The following is a 22,061-nucleotide window of genomic DNA, read 5'->3' on the forward strand; positions in this document are numbered from 1 at the left end:
AAATGTATTTTTTATTATCAGTTGGCTTCCACTAGCACAATAATTTCTACTTGTGCAGTGGAACTTCTCCTCCCTCTCCTCTCCTGTGCTCCCTCTCCTTCTTGGCTGATCTGTAGTTCAGCATATCCTGCGGCTTTGAGCAAGTGTCTGGCTGGTTCTTTGTGGCCTGTTTGCTTGTTGCAAGCTCAAAGACGCAAAGACTCCATCAAGGCCCAACGGTGTAGCTGTGTATTCCCTTGCAGATATTCCCAAAGAGAGTTGACCACAGTGAACCTCCATGTGACCAAGTGGTGGAGGCCACATACAGAAAAGAAAAGAAAACCCTGTGCTGCCATCTTCTCATGAACCTGAAACTGCTGTGAGTCAGGTGCAAAACTGATGCCGGTCATGTGGTTATGTGGAATGTACTTAGCTGAGACCTGGGAGCAAAGAAAAATAGCTCTCAGCGGAAAGGAAGGCATAATTTGAAGCCAATTTTGTTGTAGTTGTGCCATGCGGCTGACAAAGAAACTTGGAGTGCTTTAATATGTAATTGGTCTCCCTGTGCTGACTGGGAAGAAGTAATGTCTTTGATGCAAACCAATTGTCCCTCAAGCCACAAAACACTAATATATTTACCTTTTTATTTTTGCATTGATGGAACAGGCTGTTGCTCGTGTTTTAAACGCAAAGAGGAAAATCAATCTCCTTCTCAGCACCTCCCCCACAATGGCACCCTCTTGTGACTTGCCATCATAGCACTAACCTCTGGCAATCAATTCCATTTCTAAGGAGACGGAATACCATTCATTCATCTTCAATTTGCTGAGAGGAAAGCCTCTGTTCTGCCATATTAATTCTTGAAACAAAACCAGAAACTATTTTTGTTGCTTGCAAGCTCTTTTTGTATGTCTGGTCAGATATCCATTTAGACCGACCTGAAATATTAGAGCTTAATATTCGACACCATGACCCTGGAATGCAGGAAATTAATCTGTTTTCATAAGAATTTTGTGGCCCCACGACTTTGGAATTCACTGCCAGTTGACATCTGTTAAGCTACTACTGTTCATTTCTTTGGAAAGGCCTTGAAACCTAGGTACTTTCATTGGCTTATTCATGACTGATTATTTGTGCTGCTGTTGAGCTTCTTTGGGTTGATGGTCTTGGGGGGGGGGAATGTGTTTTATCTTTGGGCTGGGAATATATATTTATTTTGGGTGGTTTTATTAATGTTTGCAGATTTAAGGGAGGTTTGGTATTCTGTTCTGTTGTTCATGGTTGGAAATTGTATTCATATCTCTTGTAAACTATTCTGAATAAGTTTTACTCATATAGATGGAGTAATTCATTCATATATAGTTATATGTATCTATATATACCTATATTTATCTATATATATTTATAGATATATAGATATATCCTAAATCAGTGATTTACATCACACAGCTATGTTATGAATACAGTATTAAATTTTACAATATAAAATTTATTTACATTATTCACTTACGTAACGGAGGGGGGGGAATCCCACCTCTCTCTTTTAACTTTTCTTCTCACTTCGCCATTCTCACAAAGCCATTGGATGAGATGCTGTGATGTCACAGAATGTTCAGAAGCATTACTCCCAATCATTATTATTTAGTCAAAGGCCATCAATTGTACAAAAATAAATAAATCACCCAGAACATGATAAAAACAAAACAGCACATCCAACTTTTCACATGACAACAATACTAACAAACAGCAGCACATTACAAAATGAGTGAAAGGCTGCCATTTATAACTGAACTCAATCATTACTTTAACCCAAAGATAGTAGTGTAAATACTACTAGCAGTATTTCTAAGCTATTTCTAACCTATTGCTTCCCAGTGTTTTGAGGGAAGAACTGACCATGTGTTTTGTAACCAGAAGACAACTGGTTTAATCCCTGACACCTTGGGCTAAAAGGATTTAGGTAGCATGGCTGGCAAGGCCAGTGGTGCTGCTCAGGGTGTGGTTGTGGGGTTCACCACATCTTTTTTCCGTTAAAAAAATGCTTTTTGGAGAGTATGTGCACTGTTGCACAGGAGCAAAGCTCCAGGCTGTGTACACACCATACATTCAATGCTCCTATTAAGCTCATTGAAAGCACATGGCTTCCCCCACAGAATCCTGGGAACTGTTGCTTACATTGCTCAGAGCTACCATAGCCAGCACCCTTAGCAAACGATAATTCCCAGGATTCTTTGGGATAAGTCGTGTTCTTTAAATGTATGGTGCGTACGCTGCCCTAGCCATCTTTATTTCCTCAGGACAGCAGCGCCCACAACTGTATGCTGTGACAACCTCGATAAAAAGGTGAGAAATAGGCACCCCTGTGTCCCCTTTCCTGTTGCCTGATAAGAAAGGGTGAGGAGAAAGTGTATCCCCCTTCTTCTTCTTTTGTTTTCAGGAAAACAAGAAAGAAAAAAGGACATTGTTCATTCCACTGATTCCTACCAGGCTGTGGAAAGGGGACAAACAGGTTCCTTTGTCTTTCATTTCCCTCAAAAAACAGAAGCCTGGGAAGCAACCTGATAGGAGCAATCAGGACAGTGCAACGGTTGTGGAGAGAAGACAGTGCAAGGACCCCTCAGAGGGCCCCTTGTTTAAGCCCCCCCTCAAATCTGGTAGCCCCACCAAACAAGACTTCTGGTGTTGCCAGTCTGAGTAGCCTGTGTTACAATGATCTGACTCAGTATGTAGCAATTTCAAAGCTTGAAAGTAACTAGGAATTAACTCTCACTGTCGCAGCACAACCTAGCATAGATACATCACCAGAAACTTCAGTCTGGTGTTGGCTAATAGAGATAAATGTTATTATTAACTTTTGTATGATTTTTATTAGAAACAGAAAACAGAAGCAATCAAATAAGGGGAATAGCTGATATACTATTTCTCACGTAACCCACCCAGTAAAGGAGGAGGGCCTTTTAAAAATAAAAATAATAAAAATAAAATAAATGCAGAATAATTCAGTAAGAAAAAAAGAAGAGAAGGCTTGTGGTGTTTGCCCATTTCTTGTGATTATGTTCGGAAAGGGGGATGGAAATGGTTAATGTAGATTGACCAATGAGAAAGCTACCTGGTTTTGAGACTCAGCCCAGGGGTTTTACCATTGGGAGATAGAGGAGTCAGAGTCAGAGCCAGTGAGACGAACATAGTGGTTGTGACAGCTAGAGTGAGAGACAGGGATAGAACTGAGAGAGAAGAGTGTGACAGTGTGAGATAGTGCCACATCTAGTTAAGGGCATGCATTTGAGAAACCGTTCTGAATATATTTAAAACTTGTTTGTTCTTCAATAAACTTTAGTCTTCTCTGTTGACTTTACAACCTGACTGACTCAGTATTTCACCAGAAGAAAGCTGGTTGGTGGCAGCGGAAGAATAAAGCAGTGGTGCACAGGTCAATAGTCCGTGAAACAACCGGGGGCTCTGTACGAACGCCACAAGGCTGAATATGGAAAAAGAAGAAGGGGAAAAGGAAAGGAAACGGAGAGCAGTAAAGTGGAAGTGCAGGAAAAGAGGAAAGTAGGTGACAAAAGGAGAGCCAGTGTGGTGTAGTGGTTAAGAGCAATAGTCTCATAATCTGGGGAACCAGGTTCACGTTTCCACTCCTCCACAAGCAGCTGCTGGGTGACCTTGGGCCAGTCACACTTTTCTGAAGTCTCTCAGCCCCACTCACCTCACAGAGTTTTTGTTGTGGGGGAGGAAGGGAAAGGAGAATGTTAGCCACTTTGAGACTCCTTCGGGTAGTGATAAAGCGGGATATCAAATCCAAACTCTTCTTCTTATTCTTCAATGCTCAGAAAGGTAGAGGAAATATTGTCATTTACATGTGCAGATGTCAGGGATGTCTCACTGATTATGATAAGACAGCATTTTAAACAATGCCTGTAAATGGGAACGAAAATGTTTAGCCATCATGATGTGGACCTTGATTTGGAGAATCCAATCTTGTTTTGGGTGACATGGACAGGATGGGGAGTGAGAGGAACAACTGAACTACAGTGCCCCTTGTTGAGAAAGCTGTAGGGGGTGGGACTTACTCATCTCTTGCCATTCAAAGTGACTCACCAGCAAAATGACTTGTCAATAAAGAGAACAGAAACATGCACATGGGACGTGTAGGTCTGTCAGTGCATCAAGATAGTGAAGCACCAGGATGCATTGCATGATCTGTCTTTGTTTATTTTATTGTTATTTTATTAATTAGGTTTATATACCGCCCTTCATCATAAAATTTCAGGGCGGTTCACAGGGTGGAGTCATCACCTTGTGGTCTTTACATGTTCCACTTATAAGTGATCTTTTATACGATCATCTCAGCAGGGAGGCTATTGGTGGGGTGGAGAGGAATACAGGAAGCTTGAATTTATTGAATCATTCCTGTGCAGTTTTGGAAGAAAAGAAGAATATCATGAGAACATAAGAGCCCTGATATACCTGTTTGTCTTGCTATGTCACAGGGTGGTGGTGAGGGGGGCAGAATGGCAAAGTTATTCTCATCTGAGGATGGGAAACAAAAGTATGCTTAAGAAAGCTAATCGATTCGTTCAGAAACAAATATTCCGCTTCAGACTTTCTATGTTTCTGGGCCTTGTCAGCAACTTGCACTTTGAATCTTGCCTTGTGACCATTAAGAAATTTAGAAGCGTGATATTATAACATGCTTCTCATTTTAAAAGTAGATGCTGTATAGCATTTGGAGAGAAAAAATGAAGCAGAATCGCTTAAAACAATTCATTTAAGAATCACAGTGCGACAAGAGTCTCAATTCTAGACAAAACTGCTTCTAATTTGCAAGATCCTCTCAAGCGGGACTTAACAAGATTTCCCTTCACACTGTTACCTTTTAATGATATTTCTTTATGAAATGAGAAAGGTCTTTGGTGTTATGTGTGCTCAGGGGAACATGTCTCAAAAAATGTCAACACACAAAATAACAAACAATGCAAATCCCTTTTTAAGAGTTCACCTAAGCTATTATACATCCCCGGTTCTGCTCACAAGCAATTATGAGCAAATGTTGGCAGTAACAGGATATGGTATCTAGCAGCACCATCTCCAGACACTGCAAATGATGCAGGATTGTGTGTAGGAGTTCTAAGCAGCTGCCATTGAAAATACTGGAAGTTGTGCAGCAGGAGTGATTAATTGATTGCATCCATCATTGATAAAAGACTCATAATTAAAACATGGCTAAATGATTTGCTAAACCATTTCTTTACACTTGGTGGTCACAAAATATTGCACTCTCTCCTATGATATGAAAAAAAAAGATACCGCAGCTTGGAAATTAATGGTACTATCCTGTTGCTCATTGATATTCTGATGCTGGAAGGTGATTGTGTTTTATATGAAGAATGCAAAGCGTATCACTTTACAAACATTTTCAAATGATATATGCTTCTGAAAACACAGCCCAGGACTAGTTGCCAGCCTCCTCCTACCTTGCCAGTTATAGAAAGGTTGTTTCACAAAACATTTTGAGGGGAGGGCAATGTGCGTTGCAATGGAACATGCTTTCCTGACATTTCTGCTGTCAAAGGAAGTTTAGAGGTGGGTGGTGGGAGGAACCGATGACACAAATTCAAAAGTAAAATGAGATGGCTTGTTTTTACATGTTATTTTTGAAATTTAGCAAGGTTTCATCATAGCCTCTTCTCATTTCCTGCATAATGAGCCCATATGGCAATCTTTTATTGAAAATAAGATGCTGCTGCCAAATGCAGAGTGTGGAGCTGCCCTTGGAGAAAGTCTGGAAACTTCCAGGTGGTTCTAAACTTACTTCCTCTAAAGATCTGCCTTTTGTGATAAGAAGCGTAGTATGGGAACACACTGGGAAGTATCGGCTAACATCTGTTTGGCACAATGTTGCCTAACCTCCCCACAAACAATTCAGGATGAATGCTCAATAAATCATGGATGTTGTCTAACCTCACATCACTGCAAACAAGTCAGGTTGAATGATCAGGAAGCAGGTAAATTGGAAGCGCACCAGGTGAGGACACAAAGCACAGTTGGTGAGGACAAAAGTGGGCGGCTTTTCAGTTGTGTTGCCCAAACTATGGACTAGTCTCCTCAAAGAGATGTTTGACCTCCCTTTTTGCCCACTTTTAAGCAGCCTTTTAAGACTATTATATTCCAGCGGGCATTCTCTGTGTCAGAGCTAATGATGTTCTCTCAGTCTGCAGTGGCAGATATGATTCTTATGACGCTGTTTTGCCTTCTCTGATGTTTCTTTGTTTTCTTGATGGGTTGTTTTTAATTTTGTTGCAATTTATACGTTTATTTGCAAGCTGCATTGAGTTTAATTTTTATCTCAGAAAGGCATGGTATAAATGCCAAAATAAGTTGGTGAAAATAAAATGAAATAAACAGTGCTCGTCCTTCTTGAATTTCCCTCCTCCTGCTTTGTTGCCGCTACTGCCTCCACTAACAAACTGAGCATTTACCGTATTTTTTGCTCTATAAGGCTCACTTTTTCCCTCCTAAAAAGTAAGGGGAAATGTGTGTGCGTCTTATAGAGCGAATGCAGGCTGCGCAGCTATCCCAGAAGCCAGAACAGCAAGAGGGATTGCTGCTTTCACTGCACAGTGATCCCTCTCGCTGTTCTGGCTTCTGAGATTAAGAATAGTTTTTTCCTTGTTTTCCTCCTCCAAAAACTGGGTGCGTCTTGTGGTCTGGTGCGTGTTATAGAGAGAAAAATACGGTATGTAATCCAAGGCAATTTATTTTGATAGCCTGGACTCAGTGGGGGTAAAGTAGCCATTAGAAGACTTCACCATACATTACACTACATGTTGACTATGTCATCACAAAAGCACCAACAATACTGTTTTGTAGTGACAGGTTGAAGCAGTACTGCGTTATGGAGGAATACTCCTAGGCCTATCCTCATTCAATCTGGACTGGGTGGGGAGTCATAATGGATTGAATATGAGATCACAAATTACTTTTGGAATCAGCCTTCAGGATCCACTGATCCTAGGGGTAGTTTAACTATGTGCTGTGTGAAGAAGGCAGCCTTTTGTCTATCCTGATTCTCCTATCATTAAGTTTCAATAACCCTAGGTTTCATAATCAGGAGTGGGGGGGCCCCCTCTGTTCACTTTCTCTGAACTGTACACAGTATTCCAAGTGTGGCTGCACCATAGGTAAAGGTAAAGGTACCCCTGCCCGTACGGGCCAGTCTTGACAGACTCTGGGGTTGTGCGCCCATCTCACTTAAGAGGCCAGGGGCCAGCGCTGTCCGGAGACACTTCCGGGTCACGTGGCCAGCGTGACATCACTGCTCTGGCGAGCCAGAGCCGCACACGGAAACGCCGTTTACCTTCCCGCTGGTAAGCGGTCCCTATTTATCTACTTGCACCCGGAGGTGCTTTCGAACTGCTAGGTTGGCAGGCGCTGGGACCGAGCAGCGGGAGCGCACCCCGCCGCAGGGATTCGAACCGCCGACCTTTCGATCGGCAAGCCCTAGGCGCTGAGGCTTTAACCCACAGCGTGGCTGCACCATAGATTTGTACAAAGGCATTGCAATACTGAAAGTTTTATTTTTGAACCCCTTGCTAATAACATGAGATTCACCTTTTTCACAGCTGCTGCATGTTGGGTTTTCATGTATCTGATCAGGTAAACTACTGCACTTAGGAAACATATTCCATCACAACCTACATACCAGGAAAATCTTCTACGTAAGCCAGCCTAAAATGAACCTAGGCAAGAGTTTCCCCAGTGGACTGTATCAAAATGCGTGGAAGGCCAAAGGAAGGATAATTTTGCCGACTTCTGCTTGTGACCTGGAAGTCTCCCCCCTCCCTATTTTGCCATCACACATCTCGCTAATTCAAATTTCCCTCAGATCCTTCATGCTAGATGAAAGAAAATCCAATAAAACCAGGTCAGTTATATCTGTATTCATTCAGATTACATTTGTAATGATAAGAGCCCAATTAAACAGCAGAGTGCTATTCAGTCACATTAGCTACAGCAGCATGAACAGTACTTGGCACACTACTGCAGCAATTGCATTATCAAAGGGAACCACAGACAGAGGAAATAAGTTGTTTTATGGACTTATTACCTATTAAATTGGACAATTGGAGGGGATTGGCATGTCGTTTCCTTCCTGACAGCATCCGCATTCACATTTTCCCACTGCCTTCCAAACTTAAAATACTGTACATGGTGGAACAATTCCTATGCCGATTCCCTCCTCTCTTCCTGCGTCATGTTCAAGATAATGCGTCATGTAAAAGGTTAACTCACCTCTGATCATGGAGCTCAGCAGGTGAGTGTCTCCTGTAAATTCCATCTTATCAGGAGGTTCATTCCAGAGATTATAGGAATCTAGTTTATATCTGGATGCCTATCCTTGGGCATTCCCTTGAATTACATAATAGACAAGTGATGTCTGCTGGTGAGCATTCCTCTTCCAACAAGGATTTTATGTGGAGATCTTTATCCAATTCTGAATCTGTACAAGAACTATGGTGGTGAGAGGATCAAGAAAGCCCATAGGGCAGGAACTTTACCAAAAAAGAGGAAATATTTCACCAAAAAGAAGGACGAAAGAGGACACCGATTTGCATAAAACATATAGGTCATAGATGCATATTTAGAAATAATTTCCCTAATTTAAATAGAAGTGCATCTCATCATAGTGGGGAAGACTGATCTGGTAAGCTTTGCATTTGTTCAGTCTGTTGTACAAATGTCAACTGTTGATATGTTCCTTCAGGACCCCTGAGGTCTCCCTTCTTAAGCTTCTTTGCCTTCAAACTTGACTTATTTACTTATTTTATTTAACAAGATTGATTTACCACTTAACTGGGACAATCTTTCAAACAGAGGAGAGCTCTCTGTAAAGTAGAATGAACATTCAAACTACACGTACAAAAGGCTCTGTGCTCCCACGTATGATGAACTGTTCACTGAAATTCAGCTAGGTAGCTGTGTTGGTCTGATGCAGTCGAAATAAAAAATAAAAAAATAAAAAAATGTCCAGCAGCACCTTATAGACCAACTACGTTTGTTCTGGTATAAGCTTTCGTGTGCATGCACACTTCTTCAGTTGTACCTTCATGTATCTGAAGAAGTGTGCATGCACACAAAAGCTTATACCAGAACAAACTTAGTTGGTCTATAAGGTGCTGCTGGACATTTTTTTATTTTTTTTTTATTTTTATGCTCACTGAAATAATGCATTATTTGCACTGAAATAATACATTATGTGATCTATTATTTCAGGAAGCAATGCAGATTTTAGTAGTTGACTAGTCTCAAAATCTGCCCCCATTCTGCTTTGGAAGGAATTTAGCAGCAATCTGAATGAACATAATTCACCACCATAATTCATTGTGCACTAAATACATAGATCCTGTATATTCAAGCCTGCACAAAACATTTTGCTGCCTGAGGCTGACAAGATACGACCCTGCCCCTATTGCATGTAGAGATGCTGACAGGACTGGCAATTGAATCTTACTTCAGCTCTGGGAACAGGATAGTATCCTCCACCACACCTGAGGCAGCTGGCTAGATTAGGGCACCATGAACAGGCCATGAGTCAACAGAGCAGAATGGTTGGCAGGGTGCAGTCAAGCAAAACAGCAGCTGCACCACAGAATCTGCCACCTGAGCCAGTCATCTCAGTCTGCCTAATGGTAGGGCTGGCCCTGTCTGTATAAAAGCAACATGTAGATGTGTTTGGTACATGAAGGCAGGCACTGATGCAGATAGTACATGTGTCCTAATTTAAAAGTTCACCTGGTCATTTCCATGTGATGAAAAAAGCTGGGGGGGAGGGAGCAGAGATAATGAAAGCATTTTGGCTTAAATACTTTTAAAAATCCCATTTAGCTAATCCCAGCCAACTGCAGGCACCTGCCATCCTGCTGAAATGTGCGAACCATCCCCTTAACAATTTGAGAACATTATTAATATTTAAAGACATTTTTGAATGTTTAAACAGATTGTCAAGTCTTTTATGAAACAGTTTGGAAAGGGTTTTGCATCTGACATTCTGTTTCCTCAGACTACTCTCATCCAAGACGACGTTTCTTTTTAGCAAAAAAGAAAAGAAGAGAGAGAAAAAGGCAGTGCAGAAAAAGAAGCAAGCTCAAGTGCTGATGAGGAGAGAGAAAAAGCTTTTCTGAGCAGAGTTCACCAGTAATGCTCGAATCACATCGATTTCCGGATTCCTATGCTGAGCAAAACTGAGTGCCATTTTTCTTTTAAGTGAAGATCTAAGGTCTCACTCTTACAGGGCCACAACACTATTATGATTCGTTTAAAGAAGAGACATGGATGAAGATCAATCCTGAAAAAATGTGCCTTGTGGCAGGAGAAATGTCTGACAGGAAGTATTCAAGCTGGGCTGGCTCTCTTTCGTTACACATCCCCACTAAATCATCTAGAAAAACTGTGGACACGACACGAAACTGAGGTCACACCCACACCATACATCTAAAACACTCTTACACCACTTTAACTGTCCCAGAGAATCCTAGGAACTGCAGTATGCTAAAGATGCTGGGAATTGGAGCCCTGTAAGGTCAGCACCCATAACAAACTACAGTTCTCAGAATTGTCCATGACTGTTCAAGTAGTATTAGAACCTTTTTGTGATCGTATTCACTGCTACAGAGTACCATAGCCTCTTTTCTTGCTGCCCATGGCAGCCATTTTGCGCTGGCACCCGCAAGATATGAGTACCAACAGCTCATTTTTCTACCACGAAAGTACTGGGAGCAACAGTGATTTAAATGTATGGCATGGGTATGACCTGAAGGCACTGACGTGAATAATGGAAGATAGGAAGTTTTTCCTCTTATCCTTTAAGAATTTCTTAGTCACTTTTTCAAAAACATGGAAAACCTGATCAGCTGGATAAATAGTAACCGAGTGACCATCCACAGTGAGTGATGTCTTTTAGACGTATCAGGTGTGCCGAGTTGAGCCCAACATTGGGGCGGGGCTGTTGCATGTGCATGATGGCACAGACACAATGCCCCCCTGTCAGGCTATGCACGGACATCCCTTTGAGGATTACCATAGCATCTTCCTGGAAGGCACTCTGGTGATTGCAGTGGGGAGCACAGTGGGCAAAAATCACCCTCTGTGATTCCTGCCCCCTGCTGGCACACTGGCGCTCAGCCAGGAGTGGCGGCCCCCTCAATTTGGGGGGGGGGGCGGCTCAGCCCCCTGCTTCAAAATATTGGGGGGCTGAAGCACCTTCTGCCCCCAATAGCCAGTGCCCCTGAGATGTATACATTCTGAGCTAAAGACCTGCCTTATTAATTTCAACAGAAGCAGTGGGTCACTGTGTGCATTTATTTGCACAAGAAATTTGCTGCCTCTGCTGAAATGAATGAGGCAGCCCTTATATGCAACAGTGTTGTGTGTAACATTGTATGTGTGAGGGAATTTGCAGTGGGAATGACTGCAAGATTCACCGGGTAATTCATACGCGATACTGAAAGACTGCTGTGGGTTCATCTAGTGGAAAATCAAGGAGCTGATTTTAGTTAACTCTCTCTTTTCTTTTCTTTTTTAAAAGAAAAGGTGCATGTTTTTCATATTTTTGGTACAGCATCCTGCTAATCCACAGAGTTTTCTTAAAATCTTCTGCCCCATCTGTTCAGGGAACAAATCTGGCACACACCCAAACTTCTGCTTCTTTCAATCAAATGCCCAAAATAATTGTTGAGCAAATGAAGTTATGTGACTACAAATCTCCTTGCAATTGCAACTCATTTGCAAAGTTTATGGTGATTTCAAACACCATACACAGTGAAAACACCATGAGGGTCATTTAAGTCCAGTCTCTGTGACTGCATAGATTACTCAGCAGGGCCCCTTGTATTTGGAAGAGAGAGCTAAGGCTTAAAACCACCTGGCTGTATGTCAGGTTTTTCTCTGTGCTGAAAAGTAAGGGCTAACAAGGCTACATGCCAGCTGCTGTGTTTATGTTTCTCGTAAATCAGGCCAGAGGTGTTCAAGAGAATCACAGCCTAGCATTAAAAGGCTATCAGCAGCTTGAACTGAGAAGATCACCTCTGCTTCCTTTTAGCCACGACTCAACCTGAGGTGCTTGCTTCTTTTGAGGCTATTTTCAGTTGCCTGCATAGAACCTTTTTAAAAACAAAAACAAAAATGCACTCATTGCTCTATGCCAGAGATAAAAAGTTCTCTGACTTAACTAGATCACCTAGTTGACTTTACTAAACTAAAGTAGTACAGCAATCTTCACTGCACAAATCTAATGCTGTGTGATTTTTAGGATATTTTATATTATCTTTTGTATGCAGTTTTGCCCTAATTTACACATGGTTGAAAACAACTTTTTCTAATACAGTGTATTTTGCATGTTACTTTCACTAATAAATGTATTTTCATGCACATTTTGTCCTAGAATATGCAATTTTTTTTACAAATTACTTGGCTGGAGAACTACACGGAAAAATTCAGAGGCGGGTGAATTTCAAAGGATGGCTGTGTTCCTGTTCACATATTGTTTCAGAACGTGCAAATTAGGTAGTTTCACCTTTAAAAGTGAACTGAATTGAATTTCTCTCCCATCCCTATATCCTCATACTTTTAACTGGAGATGAATACTTTTAATGTTGTAGCCACTGCATCGCTCTGGACCTCACAGCTTTCTTTTCATCTCACTATCTATGAGTATTCTCACATGTGAGGCTAAAAGCAGAATATTGGTTAAAGCACCATTTAACAGGAATATACAACCTTCAATGCATGTTTGCATTACAAATGCCTTCCTTTCACTTTCTTTCCCATATTATTATTCACAATAATAATAGTGTTTACACAAACAGGCTAAGAGAGGCTAATAGGCAGTTTAAACATTACTCAGTGAAACATTTTAAAGGATTCTATGTGGGTTTTAATGGCTGTGGCTGAGTGACAAGGGAAGGGCTGGTATATCATATTAGTGAGTTGGAAGAATATGTTGCTTTTCAATATGACACAGGTGGTCCTATATCTGCAAATTAAAGGTAAAGGTAAAGGTACCCCTGCCCATACAGGCCAGTCTTGTCCGACTCTAGGGTTGCGTGCTCATCTCGCTTAAGAGGCCGGGAGCCGTCGCCGTCTGAAGACACTTCCGGGTCACGTGGCCAGCGTGACGAAGCTGCAGCTGGCGAGCCAGCACCAGCGCCGCACACGGAAACACCGTTTACCTTCCTGCTATAAAGCGGTACCTATTTATCTACTTGCACTTAAGGGTGCTTTCGAACTGCTAGGTGGGCAGGAGCTGGGACCGAACGACGGAAGCTCACCCCGCCGTGGGGATTCGAACCGCCGACCTTACGATCAGCAAGTCCTAGGCACTGAGGTTTTACCCACAGTGCCACCCGCGTCCCTAAGAATCTGCAAATTAGGACGACACTAAAACTAAGCAATTACTACACCTATGTGTCTGAAGCAGCTAAATATAAAGCAACTTGGAGTACCTGTGCTGTGCATTAGGGTGTATTTGCACCAATGAAAATTGCAGGCAGTTCATGTACTAACTGCATAGTGATACACCAGAGATTAGTGCAAGATGCATCATTCAATTGGGAAGAGTGTATGTACACATACGTGCATCAGTTTAATGCCCACGGGCACAAAATTCAGACTCTGACCACTGTTGTAATCAGTGTGCTGAGGATGGAATGCTGTGTCATCCTTCACCATACTCTTTGAGCAGGAATTCATGTAAAGTACTTTGTTGTACAGATAATTCCAGTGGGCAAAGCTGAGAGAGATTAATGTCCCCAGTTTCATCCAACCAGGTCTCTGTAATACTAGCTAGGTCAGCATGCTTAAACACTTTCAAATCCTGGATAGCTGTTGTTTTGCCATTCACTGACCTGGCATTGACCAACAGATTTCCAACCCAGAGGGACTGTTGCCAAGACTATCCAGTCTATTTGAAAAGGGAGAACAGTATGGGAGTAACCAGCACCCTGTTGTGGTGCCCCCTTTGATGATAACAGAACTAGCTCCTGAATATCTCCCTCCATCCTGCAAATTCCACATCCCTGGTTAACAAGTTGGTTGTATGTTCAGTTCTTGTTCCGTTGTGACTCTATTTATTTATTTATTGAGCGTATACTAATATATTTAGATCCAGAATGGAATATACCTATTTTAAGCAAGCAAGCAAGCAAGCAAGCAAGCAAGCAAGCAAGCAAACAAACAAACAAAATGAATAAATGCTCACATAAAACAGGTGTGGGGGATTTTTGGCACACCAGATCCTGCAGCACTATGAGCCCCATCAGCTCTAGCAAGCACTGCCAATGGCCAGGATTGATGGAAATTATAGTTCACCAGCATCTAGAGATCCAGAGGTTCCCCACACCTGGTCTGTAACATTGTTCCATTACTGATTAATGTATCAATTTGAGTCTGGTTGGCTGAGACCATTAGTAATACCTAAAGATCTGAACAAGAACTGTTCATTTCTGGGAAATCATGCAATTTGCTCTGTGGCAGTAGTAGTTCTGGTAACCATCAGCCCTAGACTGTTTTCTTCTAGACTGGAAATGTTTTCCACTTTGTTGAAAGTCAAAAGGCGGTAGGACTGTAAGTACCAATAAATCCTGACATCTAGGTGATCTTCCCATTCTGGAAGTGCGGATTAATTATCTCTACAGGGCTTACCGTATCTACCACTGCAGCAGAGGGTAGTGGACCATGTCCAGAAAGGTGTTATTAAAAAGAATGAGGTCTTTTGTCACACTGAAACACAACCACTTGGCTGCCCAGATAAATGTCACGCAGCTCTTCAGAATGCCAGATTTTAAAGGATGATTGTTCAAGATGTGTTTAGAAATGCTCATTGCTTCATATGTAGCACCCTGGCCACAAACACTAGCTATCAGGATTCCAAAACACAGAAGATACCCGGTGGGGACTCTTTATGTTAACCATCACATAGATTGGGCCTAAGTAGGGAACATTAACTTTGTGGTGGGACACGGGTGGAGCTGTGGGTTAAACCACAAAGCCTAGGACTTGTCGATCAGAAGGTCGGCGGTTTGAATCCCTGTGATGGGGTGAGCTCCCATTGTTCAGTCCCTGCTCCTGCCAACCTAGCAGTTCGAAAGCACATCAAAGTGCAAGTAGATAAATAGGTACTACTCCGGTGGGAAGGTAAACAGCATTTCCGTGCGCTGTTCTGGTTCACCAGAAGCGGCTTAGTCATGCTGGCCACATGACTCGGAAGCTGTACACTGGCTCCCTCAGCCAATAAAGGAGATGAGCGCCGCAACCCCAGAGACGGTCACAACTGGACCTAATGGTCAGGGGTCCCTTTACCTTTACCTAGGGAACATTAAGGAGTTCAGTAGCACCCGACAGAAGAGCGTCATTTCACCAACTGGCCAGAGTGATAATCTTTGCCTTGTATAAAACCTTTAATTCAGGCTTCTCCACTAGTTGTAACAACAAGGCTATCTACTCATTGCCTTTACCTTGCTTCTCTGTGCCTTTGCATTCACCCAGTGTTTGCTTAACCTAGAGATGATTAAGAGGCAATACAATAGGCATTTTCAAATATATGAAGGGCTGCCACATAGATGATGAACCAAATTTATTCTCAGTAGCTTCAGATTAGGGATGGCAGGGGTGGGTGGGAATTGATTCAGTTCTCATTGAAAGGCGAATTTATGAAACAATATGTGAACTGAAACCCAGCTATTCTTTGAAATTCATATTTATCTAATTTGTATAATGCAGTTCTCCAGCCAGTGATCACCGATATGCAGGTATCTGGGGAAATTAATACCGTATATCAGTGAAAATAACATTATAAAATGGCTTAGAGAAATTGTTTGCAAAGATGTGTGCATATGTCAAAACCACACACAAAAATGTGTTTTATTTGGAGAAATCCACACTAAAATGCTGATAAATCTTCATGAGGATTTTTTGTTGTTTAAATAGATGTAAATTACTGCACAAATGCGGAGAACTGAATTTAGAATTGAGAAAAAAGGAGAAACACAGAGAGCAGAAATTGACAGATCCTTCCACACCTACTCCAGAGAGTGGAATCCAAATCAATGGGCTTTAATTCAAAGAAAAATGATTCAGACTAACCACTCTTAATAGCATGAACTATATGACAATTTAATAAACTGTCTTGGAAGGCAGAATACGGTTTCCTTCATTTAGAGGTTTTTAATCAGGGACTGTCGGTGGATTCATGCACTTCCCAAGGCTTGAACTAGCTGACATCTGAGGTCCCTTTCAGTGCCATAATCCTATGATCCTCACAGGACTTGAGTCAGACATTAATTATAACAATTTCAGAACATTGACCTGAATGTCTCTGTTGTTCCCACCGTGTTCTCTCGCTTTTGTGTATCCCAGATAGCAACACAGGTCAAATTGACCCTTTCGGAAGCTCTCCACTCTACAGTGAGTGGAGGACTGTCAACATCCACATATACAAAGCTGTGCTTGCTGTTACCCAGCGGGGCTGACTCTAATAGAGTATCGCTCCATTATTACCTTTTTGCACTGTGCCTGCCTGGCAAGGATTGGGGCCCAGGTCAGTGCTCTCATTGAAATGATCACAACATATTCTGGCAGATGATGCAATTATCTTCCTGATGTTTCTGAAGGAAAGGGCAGACTGACCCAGTATTGGGATGATAATGTGCATGGGGATATTACAAGAGAGCAGAAATGTATCAAGATTCATTTTCATTCACCAAGCATTTTTCAGAAGAATGGTTTTTATCACAAACTCTTTCTGATAAGATTCTGTCGTGCTTGGGACCAACCCTCCAATAGCTGCAATTCTATATCAGTGCTATTTTGATGAACATTTCAAAGCCTCAGAGAGATTGTCGCATCCAGGCTAATGTTCTCTGCAGACAAAAATATTAAAAACTTCCCTGGTATCTCCTGGCTGTTTCAATTACATTTTGTTCGTTAAAATGAATAATGTGATCATAAGCTTCTTGATTCATGTGTTTTATGGAATTTTCTTTAAAGCCACAGATCCTCCCAATCTATTGCTATGAGACTGCTATGACTGAAAAGCAGTATACAAATTTTGTAAAAGAAATGACAAACCAGCCAATCAAAAGTGGCCATGGAAAGAAGACAAAAGTCCCTATCAGAGAAGAATGGCAGATTAAGTTGATGGATTATGCCAAAATGGCAAAAATGACCGGAAGAATCAGAAACCAGGAAGAATTTTAACAAGGGAAAATTTATAATTTATCTTAAAAACCATTGTAAACAGCTAAAATCTTTGTAAGATTGGAATAACACTTGTAGTTTAATGCTGAATTTTTGATATAATGGAGATTTAAAAGGCTTGGATTATTATAAAAGATGCAGGAGGAAATAGTTAACAAAAGGACCCACATGGGAAGAGGGAGGTTTAGGAGATTCCTCAGAATCTTGTTTTTATGTTGTTTGTTGGATAATTGACTGTAAAACTTTAAACTGAAAAACTAAATAATTTTATATTAAAAAGTGGCCCTGGACTAGGTAAGGAATCAAATATATTTATTGTAATGTTCTCTTCTGGTCTGGTCTTATTAGATATGAAATAAGTAGTTATACTATCTATCATCTATCTATCATCTATCTATCTATCTATCTATCATCTATCTATCTATCTATCTATCTATCTATCTATCATCTATCTATCATCTATCATCTATATCTATCTATCTATCTATCTATCTATCTATCTATCTATCTATCTATCATCTATCTATCTATATCTATCTATCTATCTATCTATCTATCTATCTATCTATCTATCTATATCTATCACCTATCTATCTATCATCTATCTATCATCTATCTATCTATCTATCTATCTATCTATCTATCTATCTATCTATCATCTATCTATCTATCTATCTATCTATCATCTATCTATCATCTATCATCTATCTATCTATCTATCTATCTATCTATCTATCTATCTATCTATCTATCATCTATCACCTATCTATCTATCATCTATCTATCATCTATCTATCTATCTATCTATCTATCTATCTATCTATCTATCTATCTATCATCTATCTATATTATCTATCTATCTATCTATCTATCTATCTATCTATCTATCTATCTCTATCATCTATCATGTATTGGTTTTGCTGCATCTTCATGATTATCCATCTTCCCCCCGTAGTAGTAGGTAGGGAGGCACAGTCAGGTCTGTGTTTCTGACCTGGCTTTCCAATGCCATTTGCTGCTGCCACTTACCAAGAGCAAGAGGGGCAGCAGGGAGTGCGGTTCAGGCACAGCAGCAGAGCCAGGTGGATGCTCCTGCTCCTGCTCCTGCTCCTGCACCTGCACCGAGCTCCCAGCTGCCTTGCCTCCCACTCCCTCTCAGGAACTGGCAGGGTTGAATGGCATTGAGAACCCAGCCCCTGCCACCCTGCCAGCTGCTATTGCTTTCCCTCCCTCTAACAGCAAATGTGAGCTTCTGAATGGGAACCAAACTGCCTTTACAAAACCATATTTATATGCATTGTTTATATGCCATTGTGTTTTCTTTTGACGTGATTATAGTGATTGCTATAATTGCTTAAAAAGCATCTTAAAAAGCAGAGACATCACCTTGCCGACAACGGTCTGTATAGTTAAAACTATAGTTTCCCCAGTAGTGATGTATGAAAGTGAGAGCTGGACCATAAAGAAGGCTGATCACGGAAGAATTGACGCTTTTGAATTATGGTGCTGGAGGAGACTCTTGAGAGTCCCATGGACTGCAAGAAGATCAAAAGACCCTGAAGTTGGGAAAGATGGAGGGCACAAGGAGAAGGGGACGACAGGACAAGATGGTCGGACAGTATTCTTGAAGCTACTAACATGAGTCTGACCAAACTGCGGGAGGCAGTGGAAGACAGGAGTGCCTGGCGTGCTCTGGTCCATGGGGTCATGAAGAGTCGGTCACAACTGAACGACTAAACAACAACAATAGTGATTGCAATATTTGCTATTTTTTAATGCTATTATTATTATTATTATTATTATGCTTTGAGCTCAAGGCTGTTGCTAGAAAAGCAGAACGCAAGCATTAAATCAAAACCAAGTCCTCGCCAAATTTGATTCACATGTTGCGCTCTGTACTAGAGGATTTTCATGCTCAAATGCTTCCATGCCTATCCAGAGTTTAGCTGGTGGATTTTGGGGGCCTGTGGAAGGACTATCTGGGGCTCTGGACGAGGACCTGAAGGGTAGAGAGAGATGCGACTGTGTCTGGCTAGGCCAAATAGGATCACAAGTTTTGTAATGTCAGAATGGCATTCCCTCCAAACACTAGCCCAGATGTGAACAGCAGCAGTTTGGCTTGGCAGTGCTATTTGCCAGGGCAAAGGGAACATGTACTACTACAACTATGAGAAAATACAAATACTGATACAAATATTGCATCTACTCAGTTAGGTAACATCCCATACCCACACTAGTATGCCGGATTAGTAGATTTAAAAGCTTCTCTCCGCAGGCTGATAACAGACTTTACCTGAGGGGCATTCTGGTATTTACATAAGACTGTCAAAATATTGCACTTGTACATTAATTTAACTGTATTTTTTTATTCTATATAAATTCCAACAGGGTTTGCTGTTGCAACCAGTACAAAGACAATGCTAATGAGGAAGGAACAGATCTTCTCCCACCACCACTGCCACCTTGTTATATCCTGTTTCTTTTCCACTGGTTTGCTCTGCTGAACTTCCTGCTCTGCCTTTTAATATAACATGGGTAATTTCTAAATTAATTCTGGAATTGGTGCCTTCATGGTTTGCTACAACTTTCAGTTCCATCAGTCCATTTACACCCACACCCACCTCCACCCACCAGGTTCATGTTTCCAGTCAGCATGCAGAAGGTCCCAGGTTTAATCCATGGTATCTCAAGGTGGGCTGAGAGAGATTTCTTCCCAAAAACCTAGAGAGCTGCCGCCGGTCAGTATAGGGAATGCTGAGTGAGCTAGATGGAACAGTGCTCTGACTCAGTGTAAGTAGCTGCCCAGGTTCCTATGCACAAAAGCACGTGTGCCCTTTGATGAAACACAGTTTAAAAAAACGATGCAGTGATGTGCCTCTGTTTCTCTGTCATGAGACAGTGGAGCTGGATCCAGAAATACTCATCTGGCAACAAAGCAGATCAACTGGCAAAAGTAGGACCCCCTCAAGAACAATAGGATTATGGGGAATTTCAGCTTCCCCTTTCCGGTAGAATCCCTCAGCTACTGAGGAAATTTCAAAAAAGTTTGTGATATGTCATGGGTGTCTTTGTCATTTGTTCAAAGTAGGGGGATCAGTTGGGCCATGAACAAGTCATTGAGCAACCCTGGATCCCAGCCTTACTCGATAGAAAGTACCACAGAATATTACCACAGAATACATCACCATCTAGGCTGACATTTGATGACTGTGGCCTCTAAGATCACAACAGACCTTTTAAAAGTTTTACTTAGCAGAAGACTTGTTAAGGCTCTCCTGGCAGAGATGGTGCCAGTATTCTTCTCCCTTAATGAAGACGCAAACCTTATTCTTTGCATTAATGAGATCCCTTCCTGGTATACTGTCAGTATTGTTATATACTCATTATTCTAGCAGAAGGAACAAAATAAGTAAGGGAACAGAAAGGGGCAGGGGGTAGGATTTGATGCTTTACCTGTTTAGTTCTCATTTTGGTGTCTGCTGACAGATTGTTGTATGTATAATGGGCCTGCGTGACTCCACAAAAAAGGACTGCCACGATTCCTGAAATACAAAGAAAAAACCACAGTCAGCTGCTTCTATTTTCTCCTAGAGTGAGTTCAAAGGGATTGGGAGGCAGATTAGCCCGCCTACAAACTAATTAAACAGCGCTAAACACTTTTTTAAAGCCTGAAGGAAAATGTTACCATTATATCCTTCAAATAAACTAAAATTTAGCCTTGATCATAATAACTAAAGGTCAGGATTCTTTCCAATCTCCCTATAATTCCAACTGAGTGGTGAATATCTACAAGGGTCTGTTCTACACACATCTGATTGTTCAAAATTACTGCACAACCATCCAATTTAAAATCAGACAAAATAGTGCAGTGACAAGTCAGAGCCAGTTCTGCTATTAGGTAGAATGAGGCAGCTGCTCCAGGCAGCAGCAACTGGGAAGGAACGGGGAGCGAGATATTGGAGGATAGAGTTGTGTTTACCATGTAGCCTTTCCTGTGCCACCTAAGGTTGCCTGCTAGCCCTGAGTATAGTTCAACAGGGCTTACTCTCAAGTAAGTATGCCTAGCATTATGGCCTAAAAGATTTATTCTCACATCGGCAACAATATAAATCATCTGGTAAAATTAGGGATTTTTCAAAATATCATTAACCATGTGATTCTTAATAAAAATGGAGAGAAAAGTTTCCTGGACACCATTTCTATTGCAGCCTGGAGGTGCCTTTTCAGATTTCAGTACTGGTGTGGGTTTCAGAATCTTCAGTGCAGGGACAATATTCAAAGACCTTCTCTTTGATATATTCATGATTAAATGACAAAAAAGCCATGCATTTTTGATCACATGCTTATTTATTTATAGAACATTTATCATCCGCCCTTCACCTGAAGGTCCCAGGGTAAGGAATACATTCATATTTAAACAAAACAGCAATAATACACTAAAAATATTTTTTAGTAATTCATCATAAAGCCACAAAACATTAAAACCACCAAGCAGTAGCAGCAGCATAAATATGCCCATAGAACTTAGCTTGCTCTTCAGATAATGAGGTTTCCCTTATTTTTCCTGAGACCTTCGTGGGATTTACTCCACCTACTGATATTCTTTAAAAGATGCACCACCACACTTGGAATCCTAGAAGTGTTTTTTAAATGTATATTACATGTAAGAGTATTTGCACTAGATACTACCCTAAAATACACAACCCCAATGCTTTGTTAAGTTGCCTCTATATTCCCCCACCTTTCTGAAGACTGCATTATATTCTGCCTTCTTTTTCTCACTAGATTAGTTGTTATCATGCTAACAACTCAGGGCAGCATTCATGACT

General features: G+C 41.3%; 1 protein-coding gene across 1 annotated transcript in view; it reads right to left on the bottom strand.

Moving 5' to 3' along the window:
* The window catches only part of SLC9A9 (solute carrier family 9 member A9), a 264,850-nt gene that overhangs the window by 122,188 nt on the left and 120,601 nt on the right, over positions 1-22,061 (bottom strand). The window contains exon 9 of the mRNA XM_079977932.1: positions 20,686-20,774. Coding sequence (XP_079834058.1) covers positions 20,686-20,774 — 89 coding nt within the window. The remainder of the gene's footprint in view (positions 1-20,685; positions 20,775-22,061) is intronic.

The sequence above is a fragment of the Podarcis cretensis genome (genome assembly GCF_951804945.1).
Source record: "Podarcis cretensis genome assembly, chromosome: 5".
Taxonomy (NCBI): domain Eukaryota; kingdom Metazoa; phylum Chordata; class Lepidosauria; order Squamata; family Lacertidae; genus Podarcis; species Podarcis cretensis.